The 18,166-nt window shown below is 52.2% G+C and overlaps 2 protein-coding genes across 9 annotated transcripts; one reads left to right on the top strand and one right to left on the bottom strand.

Moving 5' to 3' along the window:
- The first annotated feature begins 784 nt into the window (after window positions 1-784).
- SMYD5 (SMYD family member 5) lies at window positions 785-12,535 on the top strand. 8 transcript variants are annotated; one of them, XR_012325644.1, is made up of 14 exons: window positions 785-904; window positions 4,606-4,777; window positions 5,477-5,616; window positions 6,056-6,177; window positions 6,559-6,628; window positions 7,225-7,329; window positions 8,153-8,215; window positions 8,424-8,494; window positions 8,810-8,916; window positions 9,310-9,366; window positions 9,754-9,889; window positions 10,214-10,308; window positions 10,975-11,045; window positions 11,192-11,257. XR_012325644.1 is itself a non-coding variant. In XM_004311585.4 (13 exons), exons 1-13 carry the CDS (start codon window positions 809-811, stop codon window positions 11,293-11,295), a joined length of 1,254 nt encoding a protein of 417 aa, XP_004311633.1. In that variant the 5' UTR covers window positions 785-808; the 3' UTR covers window positions 11,296-12,535. The 8 variants fall into 8 exon arrangements, 5 of the variants coding, with proteins under 5 accessions (XP_004311633.1, XP_033694148.1, XP_033694140.1 ...); XR_012325643.1 differs by having other exon boundaries at window positions 11,148-11,213; XR_012325645.1 differs by lacking the exon at window positions 9,310-9,366 and having other exon boundaries at window positions 11,148-11,213.
- A 455-nt stretch (window positions 12,536-12,990) lies between these two features.
- On the bottom strand, window positions 12,991-17,274 carry PRADC1 (protease associated domain containing 1). Its single transcript, XM_033838258.2, has 5 exons — window positions 17,103-17,274; window positions 14,825-14,925; window positions 14,224-14,333; window positions 13,776-13,943; window positions 12,991-13,550 (listed from the first exon to the last, which is right to left on the bottom strand). The coding sequence occupies exons 1-5, from the start codon at window positions 17,167-17,169 to the stop codon at window positions 13,430-13,432; spliced, it is 567 nt and encodes a 188-aa protein (XP_033694149.1). The 5' UTR covers window positions 17,170-17,274; the 3' UTR covers window positions 12,991-13,429.
- Between the last annotated feature and the right edge of the window lie 892 nt (window positions 17,275-18,166).

Below are 18,166 nucleotides of genomic sequence, written 5' to 3'. Positions count from 1 at the left end.
AAATGTCACCATGAGACCGCAGCAGATGCAGACACAGGTCCCTTTTCAAGTAGCACGGAATCAATTGGAGGACGAGAGAACAAACTGAGACATGGTGGTCAGGCCTGGCTGTGGGGACAAATGTTCAGGTCAGTCCTGAACAAGAGAATAGATCCCTCTCCTGTTGTCAGGACAATGAGAATCTGCAGACTCACTTCTGCATACAATTTCACGGGTCCTTAGACCTCCAGCACCCCCAGGCTACAAGGTCCCTACGCCCTGAAGAGTCTGAGGAAGACACATGTCCAGCTTGATCTTTCGTAGGACAGTTTGTCCCGCTGCCAGACTGCCTACGGAAATAGGAAATCTTGCGCCGGACTTTGTAGGATGGATAGGTGGGGGTAAGCTAGTTCTTCCCTTCAGGTTGAGGGCCAGAGAGGATAGCAGTAAGTCAGCCCGTTGCTGTCCCACCCCATGACTGGGTCCAGAGAGCGCTTTACTCAAGACGGACCACTGGGTGGCAGAAACAACAAACACAAACGTGAACTCGGATACAGGTACACAGGTCAAAACTACACGCACACACAAGCTCTGGTACTGGCCACGAAGATAGAGACAGGCAAAACTGCGCAAAGGCAGGCCCAGCTACACCCAGTAAACGAACTACTTAACCTACAGATACATAAACCAAAAAGATCCAAATTAAGACCGGCTAGCGCGCAAACCCTCGCAGCCTCGGGGACGCTCACGCTGGGGTCGGGGCCAGTGAGGGGCGGGGCCTCCCGGGTCGAGGCGGGGTCAGGGGTCAGCAGGCGGAGGTACGCCCAAGATGGCGGCCTCCATGTGCGATGTGTTCTCCTTCTGCGTGGGCGTGGCGGGCCGAGCCCGGGTAGCCGTGGAAGTCCGCTTCGTGAGCAGCGCCAAGGTGAGGCCGCGGCGGACCGTGCCGGGGTCCCCCCACTCGGCCCGGCCTTGGAGACAGCCCCACCGGACCCCATGCCTGGAATCTAGAGGCTCCTCTGCCGCTCGGGCGCTGCGGCCCGTTCCCGGCTCGGGGCCCGGGGGCTACCTGTCCCCGCGCGCAGGGTTCCGGGGCGGTCATGCGGTGGGCCCGAGCCCGCTGAGTTTCCGTGCGCGTCACCTGCCCCCGTGGAATCGGGCCTTTCCGCCAGTGGGGCCGGGGAGCGCCAGGCCGGGGGACATTACTGCTGGGTCCTGGGAGCTTTGGGCGGGACGTGCTGGGCAGGGGGAGCTGCGGTACAAAAAGGCCTGGGTCCTCAGGGAACTTTATGAGTGAGATTTGGGTGGGGGTTGAGGGAAAAGGCCAGGACACTTCACGAAGGGGCTTGGAGTGTTAAGGAGTTTGGACCGAAGCCCGTAGTAGCATTGAAGGGTTTAAATCAAGAGGGTGACATTTTGTTGTTTTATTATCGTGTTTTAGAAGTTCGTTGTAGAAAAAAAAGCGCATGTAAGGAAAGAGAAGGTAAAACACTCAGAATCTATATTTGTGCAAATATATGCATATTAAAACTGTATTTTTAGAAACTGCTTTTTGATGCAGCAGTCAATATTTCAATATCAATAATGCTACATATTAATTTTTAAGAGTTGAGTAATAGTCTGTTTCATGGGAGGACCATTGTTCACTCAACAACTGCTCATTTATGGACCCTTATGTTGTATCTTGTTTTTTATCTCTGAGGTCAAAGATATTGGAGCTCAGTGTCTGTGCACACATCCTTTTGTTCTCACCAGCACTGAGTATTTTCTTTCTTGGATATCTTTGCTGGTTGATTTGTGCAAAATGATATCGCTTTGTTCTCATTTATATTTGTTTACTAATGAGGTTGAACAGTTTGTCATGTGTAGTGGCTGTGTGTATCCTTGGTCCTTGCCCTAGATGTCAGCCTTCTAGTCATCTGTCTCCTGCTCTCAACATCATCCTACTCATCCAGTTCCCGAACCCAACCTTCCATTGTTCTCTTTTCACTCCAGAGGCATCTGGAGTGTTCCTCTCTTCCCGTGGTAAATCAGCTCCCATATCCTTGGCCTCCTCAGCTGCCCACAACTCCATCTCTACCCCAACGCCTCCAGTGCTCTTCATTGGTTCACAGTTTGATGGTGTCTCAGTTCCGTCGCTCCTAGCCTGCAGAGATACTCACCTTTACTTTCACTTCACCCCTATCTCTCAGGCCCCTCCTTGTTTTACTTCTTCCCTCCTACTTCATCACTTCAGCCACTCTCCTTGCCCAATTGTCCAGTCCTAGCCTTCTATCAAAACCCCAGCTCTGGAAGAATGAGTTGGCTTCCCTCTTCATGCCTACATCATCTGCTGCTGCAGAAGAATCACATACCCAGACCTGGTGACAAGATGGCTTATCCTGGGCTTTTTGCCTCTACATTCATAAAGTGAGATTAGTTTGTGATTTTTTTTTTTCCTTTATGGTATCTTCCTTAGGTTACCACATCAAAATTATGCTTGTTTGTTTTTTAATAGAGAGGCTTTCCATTTTTTCTCTGTTATTGGATAGTTTAAATAGCACAAGAATTACTTATTTGGTTTGAGAGAGCTTGCTCATGAAACCATATAGACTAGGGGTCTCACATGGGGATAGTTTTTGACCACTTTCTCTATTGCCTCTATGGACATTGGCAGGAATGATTTCCAAAATTTTACCAATTGCTATGCCAGGGACATGACCAGTCAGAACAGAAACCTGACCAAATATGGTAGATGTCAACCAGGATGCTGTACTAATGCACATCAGGCAGGTACTGGCATTGCAAGTCTGTCTTGGCTTTCTTCCTTTTGAATTCACTTTTGGCACTTGATATTTTTCTAGAAAATAATTTAATAAAGAATTAATTTACTACATAGTCTTAGATATTTTGGTACAATCTTTTTTTTTTTTAAACTTGAACTTTTCAAATTGGAGATAAACTTTGCATAGTTTGTACCCTTTCCATTCAGGTTCCGTTCTCTCCAGTCTTCTTGGTAATATGAATTAGAGTTGTTTTTCTTGAAATACTTTATATGTTTGGGGGATAAGTGGTTTCACAGAGGAACAGCTCTGATTCTTCCCTTTGCTTTACTAAATATTTCCTACATTTGGTCCTCCAGAAGGAGGGAGAAAGAGATCAATATTTATTCAATATTGAGATTTGGGATTGTCAGAAGTAATGTGGATAGCTGTCCATATCTTGTTGTCCCACAGAGGAAGGCCAGGTTTTCATTTTGCTGGGTGGGTCCCAGGGGCTACTAGGCATGGAGGTGGGCTTCTAGAAAGACAACCAGGCTGCATCCACGGCTTTGCCAGTGGTTTTGTTCCAGCTGCCCCACTGTACCATATTAGAGCTCCCAGAGTTATTCACAGGATTGAGATGTGTGGCTCACGGGGTGCTCAGGGCCTGTCCAGGTCTTTACATCCTGCTGCTGATTTTGGGAGGTGCCCCTGTCTATCCAGAGTGCCAGTGCTAGAAGGAAACCGGGAGCTACCCAGGAGGCAACGTGACAGGACATTTCACTGCTGTGTCAATCATTTCCTTTCTATCTCTTTTCATGACAGTTCACTGTTGGCAGGGGCACCACTCCTCTGTAGAGTGGGAGAAAGTGCCCAGCTGGGCCAGTAACTGCCTAGGTTCTGAAGCTGTCTCCTGCGTCCCTTTGCACATTTGAGAGATGGCAATTCAACAGTTTTCTCATCCTTCATCCTGTACATATCCACAGTGCTTTAGACCAGTATTTCTCATTTAATGTGCATATGAATTGCCTGGGTATCTGCAGCTGATTTTAACAATGCAGATTCTGATTCAGCAGGTGTGGAGTGGGGCCTGAGATTCTGCATTTCTAACATCTCCCAGGCAATACCCATGCTGCCCAGTCCATCACTTCACTTTGAGTAGTAAGGAGCTAGAGTTCATGAAATTCCTTCACCTGTGTTATATCACTGCATCCTGGAAACTACCTGGTAGGTATTATTATAATACCCACTTTTCACATGGTAAACAGATGCAAAAAAGTGAAGCAACTGGCTCAAATTTTCACAGCAAGTTAGCATTAGGACTGGTGCTAGGATTAGTCATTCCTTTCAGTGTAACACCTGAGAACTTGTTGGGTACCAGGTGCTATGTATGCTAGGTGCTGTGAGTACCCAGCTGACCAGGGAAGAAGGGCATATTCTCCTGCATAGGCCTCTCCCTCCCGTGGTGTAGGATTTCTATGCAACCCTGAGGAGCAGCATCACGACCAGGATCCTGGAGGGGCATGTGGGTGACTCAGAGAAGGCCGCCCTGTACCAGTTCCTGGTACTGGAGGCTCCAGCCTGCTGTGAACCTTGGCCCTGCTCTGGCCATCCTAAAAATTCTCTGATTAGTCTGACATGGCTGATGTGGTGGCTCTCTTCCCATCCCAAGCCCTCTGCTCTAGACAGGCTGGTAGAAGTGCGACTGAAACTGGGCAGAGCTGCGTTTCCAGAGAAGGCAGTTATGGAGGGTGCCGACCATGCTCCGTGAACCCTCCTGAGGCAGAGGCCTCTGATGAGAGGGAAGCACGTGGGGGTGAGGGGCCCTTGAAGCTATGTCCTCTGTCTCTTCTTATGGCCATCCTATTCTTCTCTGCCCTCTTAGGGAAAGGGGTTGTTTGCCACACAGCCGATCCAGAAGGGGGAGACCATATTCATCGAACGGCCCCTGGTGGCTGCACAGTTTCTCTGGAATGCACTTTATCGCTACCGAGGTGAGCACATCTCACCTACTCCTGAGGGCTGTTGGGCCCAGCAGCCTTTGCGCATGGAAGAGAGTACGTACATCCCTACCGGCTGCCATCTCTAGGACTCCAGGTGTTGGGAGGAAAGTGCGTCTTCCCTTGGAGAGCTGCACCTGAGAACCATGCCTCTGTCTAATCTCAGGCCATTTGGGGCTGTGAGCCTGCTGCAGAGAGGTTCTTCCAAAGTGCTCCTTGGGGGAGGACTGCTGGAACTCAGTGTGGCCTATACTGTAAGGTACTAGATGTCGTGCTGAAGGGCTCTGTGCCAAAGTGGAGCCCTCTACCAAGTGGAGACCCCATGCCCCTTGGTCAATAAAGGCTGTGTTAGGGGTCAGAAACAAATAGGACGCTCTTAGCTTTGCCAGTCACATGCTTTTTTCACACTTTTCTTGGGCTAGAGAAAAATCTGTGAAAGGAGGGTCACTCGGCTCCAGAATGTGGGGAAAGCCCAGTTTGGGGGCTGGGTGGGGAACCCCATAGACTAAGTCCCATCAAGAAGCAGAGAGAGTCTGCCGGGAGGAGTGGGGACTCCGGAGAGGGAAGAAGGCATCATCTATAATGCGTGTGAAATACATTCATTTAACATATTCATTCACTCACTTCTCATACTTTTATTGAACACCTTCTCTGAGCTAGGTGCTATATTAACCCTGGGCATATTGCTGTGAAAAGGACAAATGTGGCCCCTGCTCTCAAGACACTTAATTGTCAACATCTGGCTCTCTCCCCCAGCCTGTGACCACTGCCTTCGGGCACTGGAGAAGGCAGAGGAGAACGCCCAGAGACTGACTGGGAAACCAGGCCAGGTTTTGCCTCACCCTGAGCTGTGCACTGTGCGGAAGGACCTGCACCAGAATTGTCCCCACTGCCAGGTGAATATCCCTGGGGGCTAAGCTGAAGTCCTCTCTGGGGAGACAGGAGTGAGGACAGACTTGGTCATGGCCCTTGAGAGCCCGAATGTAGGGAAAGACATGAAAAAGACATTACTGTGCCAGTTTCGTCCTCTGTTCCAGTCCCATTGTCTAGAAAATAGGCTTGGTGGGAGCTTGCCCTCTTCCTAGGAGCCTGGCAGGGGCCCTTCCCTGTACCTGAGAAGCAGTCTCTCCTTCCCACGTTTTTACAAGCCTGGGTCAGGTGCCCCTCTCACATGTCTCCAGAGCACTGTATGCTTTTTCATCTCACAATACCACTGACTACTGCTTAGGGGCTGTTTGTGGAAGGAGTACAGTTAGAGGAGGTGAGACCACATGGGTGTCTGTGCCTCACCCCACTGCCAGATCCTAGGGTGCTGACCTCCACCTCCCCCAACAGGTGACGTACTGCAGTACAGAATGTCTGCTAGCCGCAGCTGAGCAATACCATCGGGTCCTGTGCCCAGGCCCCTCCCAGGATGACCCCCTGCATCCTCTCAATAAGCTGCAGGAGGCATGGAGGTAGGTAGCATTTCCTCTCTTCTTTCCTTTATCCTTCCCTCCCTGCCTGCCTTCCCCACGCTTAGTGGATGCAGCCATCTTTGTTAAGTTACCACCCCCTAGATTTTTCCTCCATTCTTAGGGCTAAACTATCACCCATTCCCCCTGCCTTAAATCTGAGCCGCCAGTCCTACCATTCTCAGTATTTTACACACTCCCAGGAAGAGCCCCATGAAGCCCATAGGGATATAAAATCCTGCCCAAGTCCTTGCCAATGACTTTCTCTCTTTGGTTATAAATGAGATTGGTAGGAAAGATTCTCTGTAGTAATCAGACTGGGCTTCCCTGAATTCAGCTACTGGGGAGGGAAGTTCTAGGCCAAACCTTTTTCTTTCTCCCCAGGAGTGTTCACTACCCCCCTGAGACTGCAAGCATCATGTTGATGGCCCGGATGGTGGCCACAGTGAAACAGGTGAGCCCACCTGATCTTCTCAGGGAAGCTGACTCCGGCCTCATTCAACCCTTGGCCTCAGTTTTCTTCTCACCTTAACACTCTGGCTTGGATACAGAGTTCCTTCTGGGCTTCCCAAAGGAGAGCTGCTTGCTGTGTAAACCTTAGGAGTAGCTAACCATAAATCTAGCAGGGGACATGGGGGCTCATCTTGCCTGTGGTCTGTGATCTATGGATGACTTCCTGTGCAGCAGCAATTCATATATAAGCACCACCTTTTCAGGATTGTGTCTCTTAGATAAAGCGAGAGAAGCCACTCTGACCCCTTTAGTGTTGTTGCTCGTCAGCCTCATCCTCCTATTTTCCCAAGTGTCGTGAACTGGCTAGCTTGGCACCAGCTGGGAAGATGGTTGGGTGTGGGCAGGGTGGGCAGGAAGGGTCTACTTAGAAGCTCATGTGTGATGGTGTTTCTCAGGGCAGGGGTTTTAGAATGACAGCTTACTCCTCTCACGTGGGCAGGAGTGGCAGTAAAGAGGAGGGTGTCCGTGAGTCCATGTGTGCACATGCATGCGTGAGCATGTGTGAACCTGACCCTGAAGTATATTTGTTCACTGCAGGCTAAGGATAAGGATCGTTGGATCAGGCTCTTCTCCCAGTTCTGTAATAAAACCGCCAATGAGGAGGAGGAAATTGTCCACAAACTCCTGGGGGACAAATTCAAGGTTGGTCTCTCCACATGACCCTCCCACCCCCCCAGTAGCCTGGGGATGTCCATGGCTACCTAAGGGAAGCTCCACATTTGCTGCCTTCCCAGCCACAGGAAGAAGTTAGAGCCTGGGTCCAAAAATCTGTTCAGAGACTTGTATTCCTGCCACTATTTAACTTCATGACCTAATGTGGACTTAAAATTGGGAAGTGGGGTGATGACAGAGGACAGAAGGGCTGGGTGCCCTGATGTGGGAAGGCAGGACCCCATGATAGGATAGCAGTGGGTGAATCAAGTGTAATGGAAAGTGAAGGGCTGGGGTTCCACAGGGTCAGGGAGCGGTGTGAAACAATTTTAGTTGCCAATGTACTGAGCACTTGCTTCAAATCAAAGAACTATGCATTCTCCCTGAGAATAGCAGACTTCCATGCAGGAGCTGCCTGAAGGTGGAGGTAGGTGTGTGAAAGGGCGCTGGGGTGGGCCTTCCTGCACTGAATCTGAGGAAAGGAGGGGGAGGGTCAAGCTGGTCTGGAGGCTGGGGCAGGGAGCCTGGAGGGTGGTGGTGAGGACAGACATTTTAAGCCAGGCTGCCTCCGCCCTGCTGGTACAAGGGCTAGAAAATAGGGAGGAATTTGGGTTTGCTACCCTGGGTTGGAACAGGCCAGTAGACTGCCAAGTCTCTTGGAGATAAGGATTCTGTGGCTTTCCTTTGCCCCCAGAGAAAGCTCGGTCTGCAGAGCTCACCCTTTTCCTTCCCTTATGTGGTCTTATGGGCCCTGCCTGGGTGCTAATGGGAAATCCCCAGGGATGCAAGTCTCTCCCTGCTTCCCCTAAACCAGGGCCAGCTGGAGCTTCTGCGGAGACTCTTCACAGAGGCCCTTTATGAGGAAGCACTCAGCCAGGTGAGTGTGGGGAAGGTGGGACCAATGGCCTCCCAGTCACTCCAGCACTCCAGGAGCAACCAGGTCAGCGTCTCCTACTGGGACAGCTAAGCCAGAGCAGACCTGGTCTTCTGGAGTTGGGATGGGACTGACTCAACAGCAAACTTCCTCAACAGGAAGAAAAGCTAATGGCTGTAACCTGAATGCTCTTCTCCCTTTTTCCCCACAGTGGTTCACTCCGGATGGATTCCGGTCTCTCTTTGCTCTTGTTGGGACCAATGGCCAAGGAATTGGGACCAGGTTAGGAGAGAATGTTCCAGAGCTGTTGGGTTTGTCCCTCAGGGCTGGGGTGGGAGATTGACTGAGGAAGGTAGCCACATCTCTTTTCAAGACTAGGGTGGGGCAGGGTGTGACTCTGGCCAGAATGCTGGACTAAACTCAGTGGTGGGGGTCAGAAAGATTGAGTCTTGGGAGCACTTAGTCTGTTGGGGAAGGACACACCCACCCACCCCCACCCTCCCCCTGGAGAAAGAAATGGACTTAACTTGCTTGGAGTGGGGGAGCCCTGTGAGCTAGGCCTCCTCCTCTCCAACCATGGCTGCCTGGGACCCCCAGCTCCCTGAGCCAGTGGGTGCATGCCTGTGACGCTCTGGAGCTGAAGCCTCAGGACCGTGAGCAGCTGGACGCCTTCATTGACCAGCTGTACAAGGACATCGAGACAGGTTGGTGAGATGGAGTCTTGGCCTCACCCAACTTTGGAGACATCCGTCAGTTAGACAGTGGACACAGTCTTCCCCCGGGGAGCTCTGAGTTCGTGGTTGGGGAAGGTAATTCCTGTGTGCCTATGGGAAGCTTCAGATCTGTTTGCAGGACATACACAAGAAATGGCTCCGCCATCCGTGCGGAGGCTTGATGCTGGGGGTGGGGGAGGGCTGGACAGTAAGGTGGTACCATTTATAGGAAAGCAAGGCTTGTGCCTCAGAGAAGCAATTTCAGGTAAAATAGTAGTGATTGGGTGGCAAGACAGTGGAGCCAGTGCCTGTCCTTATTAGCCTAGTTTCTTTTTCCCACCTATAAAGTGGATGCAATAACATCTGCATATTACTGTCTTACAGCAACTGGTGAGTTTCTTAACTGTGAAGGATCTGGCCTCTTTGTGCTGCAGAGCTGCTGTGAGTCCCAGCATTGAGAAGGGGTAGCCCCACAGCTGCAGTTCATCTCTCTTGGCCCCTTCTGGGCTGGTAGAGTTGAGTCTAGGAGTGGGGTTAGGGCTGAGCTTCCTGGGGATTTCCCCTCAGCCTTCTCCTTCTATTATTTTTCATTCATTTATTGGACTCTTGTGCCTTGATATAAAAGCTTCCAGTGGGCTAGGCCCAGTACTGAGGCAGGGCACAGAGCTCTGATTCTTGCAAAGGGAAGCCTGGGTTTTGCCCCACCACTGCCCTGTGAGCTTTGGTAGGAGAGTGTTGTGATAGCCCGGGAGGAGCTCAGGCTGGAAGGCAGTCTCATCAGCACCTGATGGAGCGGGCAGAGCCAGCTCAGACTGTTGTCTTTTCCAGATCCCAGCCTCCCACCCTCTGCTCTCCTCACTGCAAAACCTTCCTCCCAGGCTCTGGGGACACTACTCCTCCCAAACTGGGCTCTCAGAGGGCCTGGCTCAGCTGTTACCAGACATCCAATAACAGACAGGACTGAGTTAAGTGGCCTGGCACGGGCATCCCTTTCACAGCCCTGTCCCTCCGTTTGTGAGACACTGGGAACACATCTGAGGATCAAGTTGACCAGTGAGGAGAGAAGGGGCAGTCATGGCAGGAGGGGAGGGGAGTGATGCGGGATTGCATTAGTGCCTGTGCTCTTCAGGAAAGAGCACTGGACAGGGATATAGGAAATGGGTCCCAGGACCTGCCTAGCCCTAGCAGGGATCAGAGAACAAGGAAAGATGGGACCTAGTGCTCTGCACAGTTAAGGCTGTTATTTTTATTAGTCAACAATCCTCATTACCTGCCTCTCATGACCCAGGCAACCACAGCTGTGTCCCCAATGCAGAGACCTCCTTCCCAGAAAACAACTTCCTTTTGCATGTCACCGCCCTGGAGGATATTAAGCCAGGAGAGGTGAGGGGGCCAGTAGCTGTCGGGGTGGGTGGGCAGTGGGCCTTGCAGGTTCTCTCCAGGAATTGGGAGCAGCAGTGGCTACAGTCCCAAGTTCAGGCTGTTGGGTTGAATCCCCACATGCTCCAGGACATGAGTCTTCCCCATGAGTATACTCTAACCCCACCCCACTTCAAAAAATAACTCCAGAAAGCGTCAGAGCAGTGTTTCAGAGACAACAGTGTGCCTAAGTTCTTGTCCCCAGCTATCTTTTGATCAAGGAATCTGCAGCATCTAAGGAAGCAGGACATGGCCCTTTGTGGCTTGGACTGTGGGGTACTAGTGTGGGTGTGGGGTCCTGGCTCTTAGAGCTGTGCACGGAGCCTGGCTGAAACGTCTTTCAGGGCAAGTAGCTTCACACCAAGATAACCTCTGCCCCAGCCACAGACCTTGGCCATGGCCCAAGGCCAAGCATAGCCCCCTGTCTCAGACACAGATTGTGAAAGCCTCATAGTGGCCTCTGCTGTGAGCACAGGGGAATGGATCAGGGTGACCTGCGCCTTCGCTGAAGGGCAGCTCCGGCTCCTGGGGATGGGGCAATGGTTGGACATAGGGCAGAGGTTGGGGAGGCCCTAATCCCATCTGTTAGAAGCACAGACTGTCAGAGCCCACCTCTCTTCTGCCCGTTAGGAAATCTGCATCAGCTACTTAGACTGCTGTCAGCGGGAGCGCAGCCGCCATAGCCGCCACAAGATCCTCAGGTGCCAGCTGGGGGTGTGGTGGGAAGCCGGGCTCTGGGCTTCTCCGTGCTGGTGGCTGCCTGACTTTGTACCCTCACCATCATCCCCCCCAACCCTCTGCAGGGAGAACTATCTGTTTGTCTGTTCCTGCCCCAAATGTCTGGCAGAGGCTGATGAACCCAACATGACCTCTGAGGAGGAGGACGATGAAGAGGATGAGGAAGGAGAGCCGGAAGATGCTGAGCTGGGGGATGAGATGACTGATGTGTGATGTCATCCTGCCTGGAAGTGGTCCTACCCTAGACCCTGCCAGAAGAGGGGGCCTTCCCCCAGAGCAGAGGCTTGGAAGGAACTCCCACTCCTGTTGCCTGCTTTCCCCCCATGCCAGCTCTGTTTCTTCCAGAGGGTAAGACAGGCTGGACCCTAGGCCCTCCACCTCCCGCCAGACCTCATGCCCAGGACACTGCTGTTGGGCGGCTCAGGCTCTGCGCTGTCACTGAGCCTCTCAGAACTGGCCTCCCCCTGAGGTATGGGTGTAAGTGGCTGGAACCAAGGTCAGGGCCTAACAGTGTTTCTTCCCCTTGGCTCCATGGCCCCACTTACTCATCCACCTAAGGCTTCACCCTTCTCAACTCACTGTTGGGGGGGTGGTGGTTGGGTCACAAAGTGGCAACCTGCGAACAGCCTGACTCCATTGAAGAAGAGAGGGGGTTAGACACCCTTACCCTCTTCCCCACTAGCACAGCTGGGAGAGGCAAGAGGGAGGAACTGGGTCTCCAGAGCACCTTCCTAAGGCTTTCTGTGGGGGACACTGAACCGGGGGCATTACCTCCCTCTGCTCACCTCCCCACACCCACCATTTAGACATCCGGGGAGTAGAGAATCTCCCCAGACCCCAGAATCTGTCCTTATGCCTTGCCTCTCAGGCCCTGGCACAGTGCCTGGCCTCACAGGGTGTGGAAGAGGTCTCTGCCTCCCTTGGGAGGGACATCATGACCCCTTCCTCCCACCCTCCTCCCACTGAGGACTCTAGCAGCATGGCTGAATTCTGGGGGATGAAAGGCCTGTGCTCCGTAATTTAGGATGTCCTAGAATCTTCTAGAGCATGGGTCAGTGAGGGGCTCTCCTAGTCTCAGTCTCCATCTTTAGGATCATTTAGGAACACTGAAGTCTTCCAGAAACCTAGGAGAGCTAGGCTAGATACTCAGATTAGCCCTGACTCTCTCCCTCTCCTCCCCAGATTAGCACTACCCCTTACTCTTGGGTTGGAAGCTGTGGAAATTATAACCTATCACCTGCAATTCCTTTCTGCCTACCTTTCCTGAGGGGCTGCCACATGCCCCTGCTGAGGGATCCCAGGGAGGGCAGGTGCCGCCCCACAGGCCCTTTCCTGCATCGTGAGCCAGGTGGAATCTGCCTGTCTGGCCTATTGGGTTCTTAATCCTTCGCAGTAGCCAGCACCCCCTCCCCACCCGCCCACTGTTCTCAATAAAATATGAGTGGTGACAGGCCTTTGCAGGAATGCTTTGTGGAGAATGGCTTGACAAGCTGCTCCAGGAAGGCAGCAGTCACATGGGTGGTGCAAAAGTGCATAGGATAGAGCAGGTGACTGCAGGAGATGGGAGCTGCAGCTCCCCAGTTTGGGTTCATCCCTGGTCTTGCCTATACTCTGCTGTGCAAATGTTTCTAAAGTCCAAGAGCAGGGCTCTTCTGAGGTCCAGTGTGGATCCTCAGTACCAGGCTACAAGATGAGGCTTTTGCTCATCTGAACTACAGCTTCCCAAGTTTTTGAGCAGGAGGCTGTTGTGATCCAAGATTAGCAATCTGAGCACTGGTCCTACAGGACCTTGGGCAAGTCATGTATCCTCTCTGGGCCTCAGTTTCCTCCCTTCAAAACAAGAGCATGGGACCAGATAAGTGTTTGAAGGCCCCTCCCACCCCTGTGTACTTTCACTCTAGGACACAGTTACAACCCTGATGAGAGGCTTTATTGCTAAAAAAAGTCAGTGAGGGTTTATTATGTAGTCCTCAAACACCAGCTCCTTATACCATTCCAGCAACTGCTGTGAAAGACCCTGGGTGGGGAGGCTGAAGCCAGGTGGGATGTGACAGGTCTCAGATGGCTCTCAGACCACCTGCTGTTGGCCCCTTTAGTTCCAGACCCTAGCCCATAAGACCTGGGGCCTGGGTCTTGCCTCTTCCCATAGCATGAGACACCTTAGGAGCCCAGGGGAGGGAAGGCCAGTGGTGTGTCTTCCTTTAACTTAGCCAAGGCCCAAGCCCTTTTCCTCTGCCTGGCTCCCCCAGTCCCCAAATGCTATCCCCAAGTCCCAAACAGCAGAATTCCTGGATTTTCCCCTTCCCAGCCCAGAGTTGCTTATGGCTGGAATGTGGGACCAACTCTTCTACCAGAAGGTCCAGGGCGGTTGCAGCAGCTCAAAGGTGGGGATGCTGGTGACATTGACTGGGATGGAAATGATGGCCCATGGCAGCCCATGCTGTTCCAGGGAGCGGCGGATCATGTAGCTGGGAGAGCATGAAGAGAGGTGGTGATGGTCACTTTCCTGACACCCCATTCTGCCCCACTGTCCCCATCACTCTGGGAGTTCCAGAGCCTGAGGACTTTTTTGGCCCTCCAACCAGGGCATCCCAAGATGAGGCTTGTGGGTAGGGACTGGTGATTGCCCTTGACCTCCCCGAGTCATGGCACCCAGCTTGGGGCTGATACAGCCAGAGACAAAGAGCCCTCACCCATCTCGGCCAAGCAGGAAGAGGGCGGGGATGTCAGCTGTGCGCTGGGTACTGTCTTGGATCATCTCCACGTAGAAGCTGTCATTGTCAACTGCGTTGTCAGAGATGATCACTGCCCGCCCACCGTGCTCCTGCACCACCCGGGTCTTGGAGAGGAAGGAGCAGCCCCTGGAAGAGGTGGTGATGAGACCAAAGGAAAGGCAGGGTCCTAGCTATCCGTTCCCCAGACCACCACCCTGGGAAGATGAAAGGAGGACCTTGGAGGCTTTTTGATAAAGGCTCACAAGTAAATGGCCAAAGGCTTGGATAATCTTAAGATGTTTCTTAAAGACCCTTAAAAAGATGAATTATTTAAAAGCAGCTATTTCAAAGCATCACCACCAACACTGATCTCAGAATCTACCCTATGCCTGCCTTCCCCTTGTGCCCATGCCTGTCCGCTCCTTACCCCCTCTCCACCAGAGCGATCTGGTCCTGGATGAAGAAACCGTTGCTGAGTTCCCCGCAGGCCTCTGAAGGTTCAGCAGGGACAAGGTGAATCTGCTCATACCTTGTGTGCTGAAAGACATTTAGACAGGTGAGAGTGTGGGGAGACACACCTGCTTCTCACAAAGTGTGAGGGAAATGAGGAACGATTTCTGTGTACTGGACACTTGAGCATTTTTACTTAATTCTCACAAAGGTCTGTCTACTCCTATCCCACCCTGCCTTTCCCAGACATAGGAAGGGAAGTTGGTATGGACCCAGAGAGGGGAAGTAACTTGCCTTGAGTCATGTAGTTCAGAGGTGGAGCTAGCAGAGCCCTTGGTTTTTCACTACTTCATGTCCCTAAGAAGATAGCTTTTCCCTCCGTGGTGCCCAGGTCTGTATTATACCCAGAGGAATAGCTGGAAGCCATTCCTGGCTTTGTAGCCCCTGGAAGACAGCTGGATTCTGCCCCCTTCTCTGTCCCAGCACTCAGGTATGGGTTGAAGCCATGAGGGTCACCTCGGCTTAGTGCGGGGAATGTGGAGACAGGATCAGAGATGAGGGGGCCTCCCTGAACTTACAAAGATACCACCAAAGTCCTTGGCAGGCGTGGCAGTAAAGATGTATCGAATGTCCCCAGGACTCAGCACTTGAAAGTACAAATAATCATGGATGCGTAAGCCTGAAAGGTAAAATGTACAGGTGAGAAGGCTCAAGGGAAAAAAGCTGGTTCAGGTTCAGATCATGGACCCCATGCCTTCAATGGGGCTGGTTAAGGTCTGGGCCCAGAGACCCAGCTTCAGCCAGTTGGGTCCTGCAGGTGGGTAAGATAGAGGTCTCTGCCCTGGAGAGGATAGAGTTGATGCAGACAGAGTTAGTAACCCCAGAGATTTACAGCTGCTGCTGTTGCTGCTTACACAGATGAGCCAGGAAGACATAGCTCCAGTGTTAACCTCTCTGAGGGTTAATTCATTCATCTTTGCTCTGAAGCAGACTTGGGAATTTCAAGATGGAGATGTGGTAGCCTACGTATAAAGCAACTCTCACCAAAACTTAAAAGTTGACTCTGGTTCCACTGCCATCCTCCTAGTCCAGCCACTATCATTTCTTGTCCTGGCTGTTGCAGCTTTTTAACTGGTCTTTTTTTTTTTTTTTTTTTTTTTTTTTTTGCGGTACGCGGGCCTCTCACTGTTGTGGCCTCTCCCATTGCGGAGCACAGGCTCCGGATGCGCAGGCTCAGCGGCCATGGCTCACGGGCCAAGCCGCTTCGCGGCATATGGGATCTTCACGGACCGGGGCACGAACCCGTGTCCCCTGCATTGGCAGGCAGACCCTCAACCACTGCGCCACCAGGGAAGCCCTAACTGGTCTATCTTAGCCTCCATGTTTGCTCCCTACGGTCCATTCCCCCAATAACTGCCAGGGATTTTCTTAAAACATCTTAAAGCAAATATGATCATGTCACCACTTCAATACCCTTCAACGACTTCCCTTTGCACTTAAAATCTAAACTGTGGTCTGCAAGGCCCTGCTTGATCTGGCCCTCCAACTTCATCTCTTCCTATGTTCAAGCTACACTGCCCTCCTTTCAGTTTCTTCACATCTCCAAGGCTTCTTGCAAGTTCCCTCACCCTACCCCCACCTCTACCCCTTTATATGGCTCACTTCTATTCATCTACTAGGTCATAACTTAAATGTCACTTAGGGAAACCTGCCCTGTGACTGCCCTCCCCTTATGCCCATTCAAAATGTACTTTTTCTCCAATGACACTTCTAACATCATTTGTAATTATACAGTATTTGTAATTTTTTGTTTATTGTCTATCTCCTGCACTAGGACAAGGGCCTAAGTTTGTAACTTCATTCAATACTGTATCCACATTATCTAACATAGTGGCTAGGATACAGTTGGTGCTCAAAAAGGTTGTTGAATGAATGAACAGCTATTTCCAGCTCTACTGTGTTGAGGAAGGGAATTGCCAGAATAACCAGATATTTCTGGGGTGTGGATCTCTTTAGCACCAAAGTCTAATGATTTACCTGAACTTGAGTCCCTGGTTTCCTTAGCCCAGAGAGACTGAGGAATGTGAAAAGGTGGAAGCTGCTGCCACAGGTCTGTTAGTCAATCAACAAACTATCAAGTCGCTACTGTGTGCCAGCGTTGGGATGGATTGTGGCTTTTGCTGTCCTTTTCTACTGTCCAAAATCAGCCACCCGGTAGAGCTCCACTGGCTTGGCACTGGGCTACATATATGGCCTTTTATCCTGGGAGTGAAGACTTCCCATCGGGTACAGATACACTCCCAAGGAAGCTTTCCTGGATTAGCACTAAGCTTCCCCTCCTCCCCACATACATCTTTGCCTGGCCTTTGCATCTGCTGATCTGTGTAAATCAAGTGTAGGTATACACATGTGCTCACGTACGTATATGGGTGTATGTTTATGTTCTCGTGTAGGTGCAAACAAGTTGGGTGTGTACGTATGTGCTAGTGCCTGTGAACCCACGTGTAGCAATGTGTGGCCCCGTTTACGTATGTGAGTGCTCACGTATCTCCAGCTTGTCGTATCGCTAGTTGCTCCTTGTTCCTCGTCCCCTTCGCCACCTAAGTCAGCGCTAGTGGGGGTAGAGGGAGTCTTACTTCGACGTGGGGGGCTGAGGACTCACAGCCCAGTCTCAGGCCGCACACAGTTCATGTCCCTCGGGAACCACTACCCACCCACTCCAGGCGCCCGTCTCTGAATCTGCCCTGCTCCGAATTCGCGGGGTCCCCAAGGTGACCCGTGGCCCCCGGCCCGAGCCGGGCTTAAGCTGGACCGCCAGCCCCACCCTGAAGCGCAGCCCCGCCCGTTGCCGCTCACCGTGGGCCGCGACGCACGCGGGGAGCCAGAGCACGAGACAACACCAGCCCGCGGCGCCGGGGACCATCTCCAGGGCCCGGCCCGGCGCCGCGCTTCCTCCAGCCGCCCTGCTGCGCGTAGCTCGCCGGACTTCAGCCTGACAGCTGCTCTGGACTCCCGCCCCCAGACCCGCTTACGCCGCCGGTTGGCGCACCGGAGCGAGGCCCAGGGCTGATTGGTTCTGACGCCTGCTCGTGTAGCCACATTTGTCGCCCCTGTGCCCTAGCCCACTTCCTATTGGTGGAGAGAAGTGGGGCCGAGGGCTAATTTGTTTTAACTCTTAACTGCAACTGCCGTCCCCGCCCCAACATTTCTCTGATTGGATTCGACTCCGCAGGACCTCGCTGGCTGGGGCGGGGGCGGGAGAACTGCAGGTGGGAGACCCGCAGGACTCGCCTCAGCCGCCGAAAGTCTGGGCCAATCAGCTCGTGAGGTCTCGGCCGGATCCTCCCTGTGGCCGCTTCGGAAGACGACGATTTACCTTCCCCTAGTTGTGTTTTCCTCCTTCCCATCCCCTCTTTGGGAAGGCATTCGTCTAGCGCCCAGGTGGTCTCCGGCGACCCCTGCCTAGTTCTACCGGCGCTTGCGCTCTCATAGTCAGTAGGCTCTGGGGACATAGACTGATGTACACGACCCTCGAGGAAGCGCTGGCCAGTGCCGAGCCAGAAAACGAGCATTGGGGCCAGGTGCCCGAGCCTGTTTATCTACCATTTACTGTACAACTGTGATTTTGGACACCTAACCTCTCAGCCTCAGTTCTCTCATCTGTAAATTGGGCATGATTTCAGTGCCATCGCGATAGCGTTGTGAGGGTTAAATGAGCTCACTTACGTCAAATGCTTACTCAGCAAAAGCCTATTCCGCAGTCAGCGCTAAATAAATATTTGCGTTTATTGCATTCCTTGGGCTGGCGTTTGAGGGGAGAAGGGAAATGGAATTAGAGTTAGTGGGCGACGCGGGCCGAGCAAGGATCCTACATGCTCAAAAAGAATGGCACCATCGAAAACCAGCGACTGACTGTTCCT

The sequence above is a fragment of the Tursiops truncatus genome, chromosome 14 (genome assembly GCF_011762595.2).
Source record: "Tursiops truncatus isolate mTurTru1 chromosome 14, mTurTru1.mat.Y, whole genome shotgun sequence".
Taxonomy (NCBI): Eukaryota; Metazoa; Chordata; class Mammalia; order Artiodactyla; family Delphinidae; genus Tursiops; species Tursiops truncatus.
This window is presented reverse-complemented; position numbering and strand designations above follow the sequence as displayed.

What these genes read in the sequence shown, in the direction of transcription:
- SMYD5 (XM_033838249.2), top strand. Translation starts at nt 809, where the DNA reads ATGGCGGCCTCCATGTGCGATGTGTTCTCCTTCTGCGTGGGCGTGGCG. An exon ending in AAGCTGCAGGAGGCATGGAG is followed by an intron (nt 6,178 to 6,558) that starts GTAGGTAGCATT and finishes CTTTCTCCCCAG; the next exon opens with GAGTGTTCACTACCCCCCTG. An exon ending in ATGAGGAAGCACTCAGCCAG is followed by an intron (nt 8,216 to 8,423) that starts GTGAGTGTGGGG and finishes TTTTCCCCACAG; the next exon opens with TGGTTCACTCCGGATGGATT.
- PRADC1 (XM_033838258.2), bottom strand. Translation starts at nt 17,169, where the DNA reads ATGGTCCCCGGCGCCGCGGGCTGGTGTTGTCTCGTGCTCTGGCTCCCC. An exon ending in ATCGCTCTGGTGGAGAGGGG is followed by an intron (nt 13,944 to 14,223) that starts GTAAGGAGCGGA and finishes CACCTCTTCCAG; the next exon opens with GGGCTGCTCCTTCCTCTCCA. An exon ending in TTCCTGCTTGGCCGAGATGG is followed by an intron (nt 13,551 to 13,775) that starts GTGAGGGCTCTT and finishes ATGCTCTCCCAG; the next exon opens with CTACATGATCCGCCGCTCCC.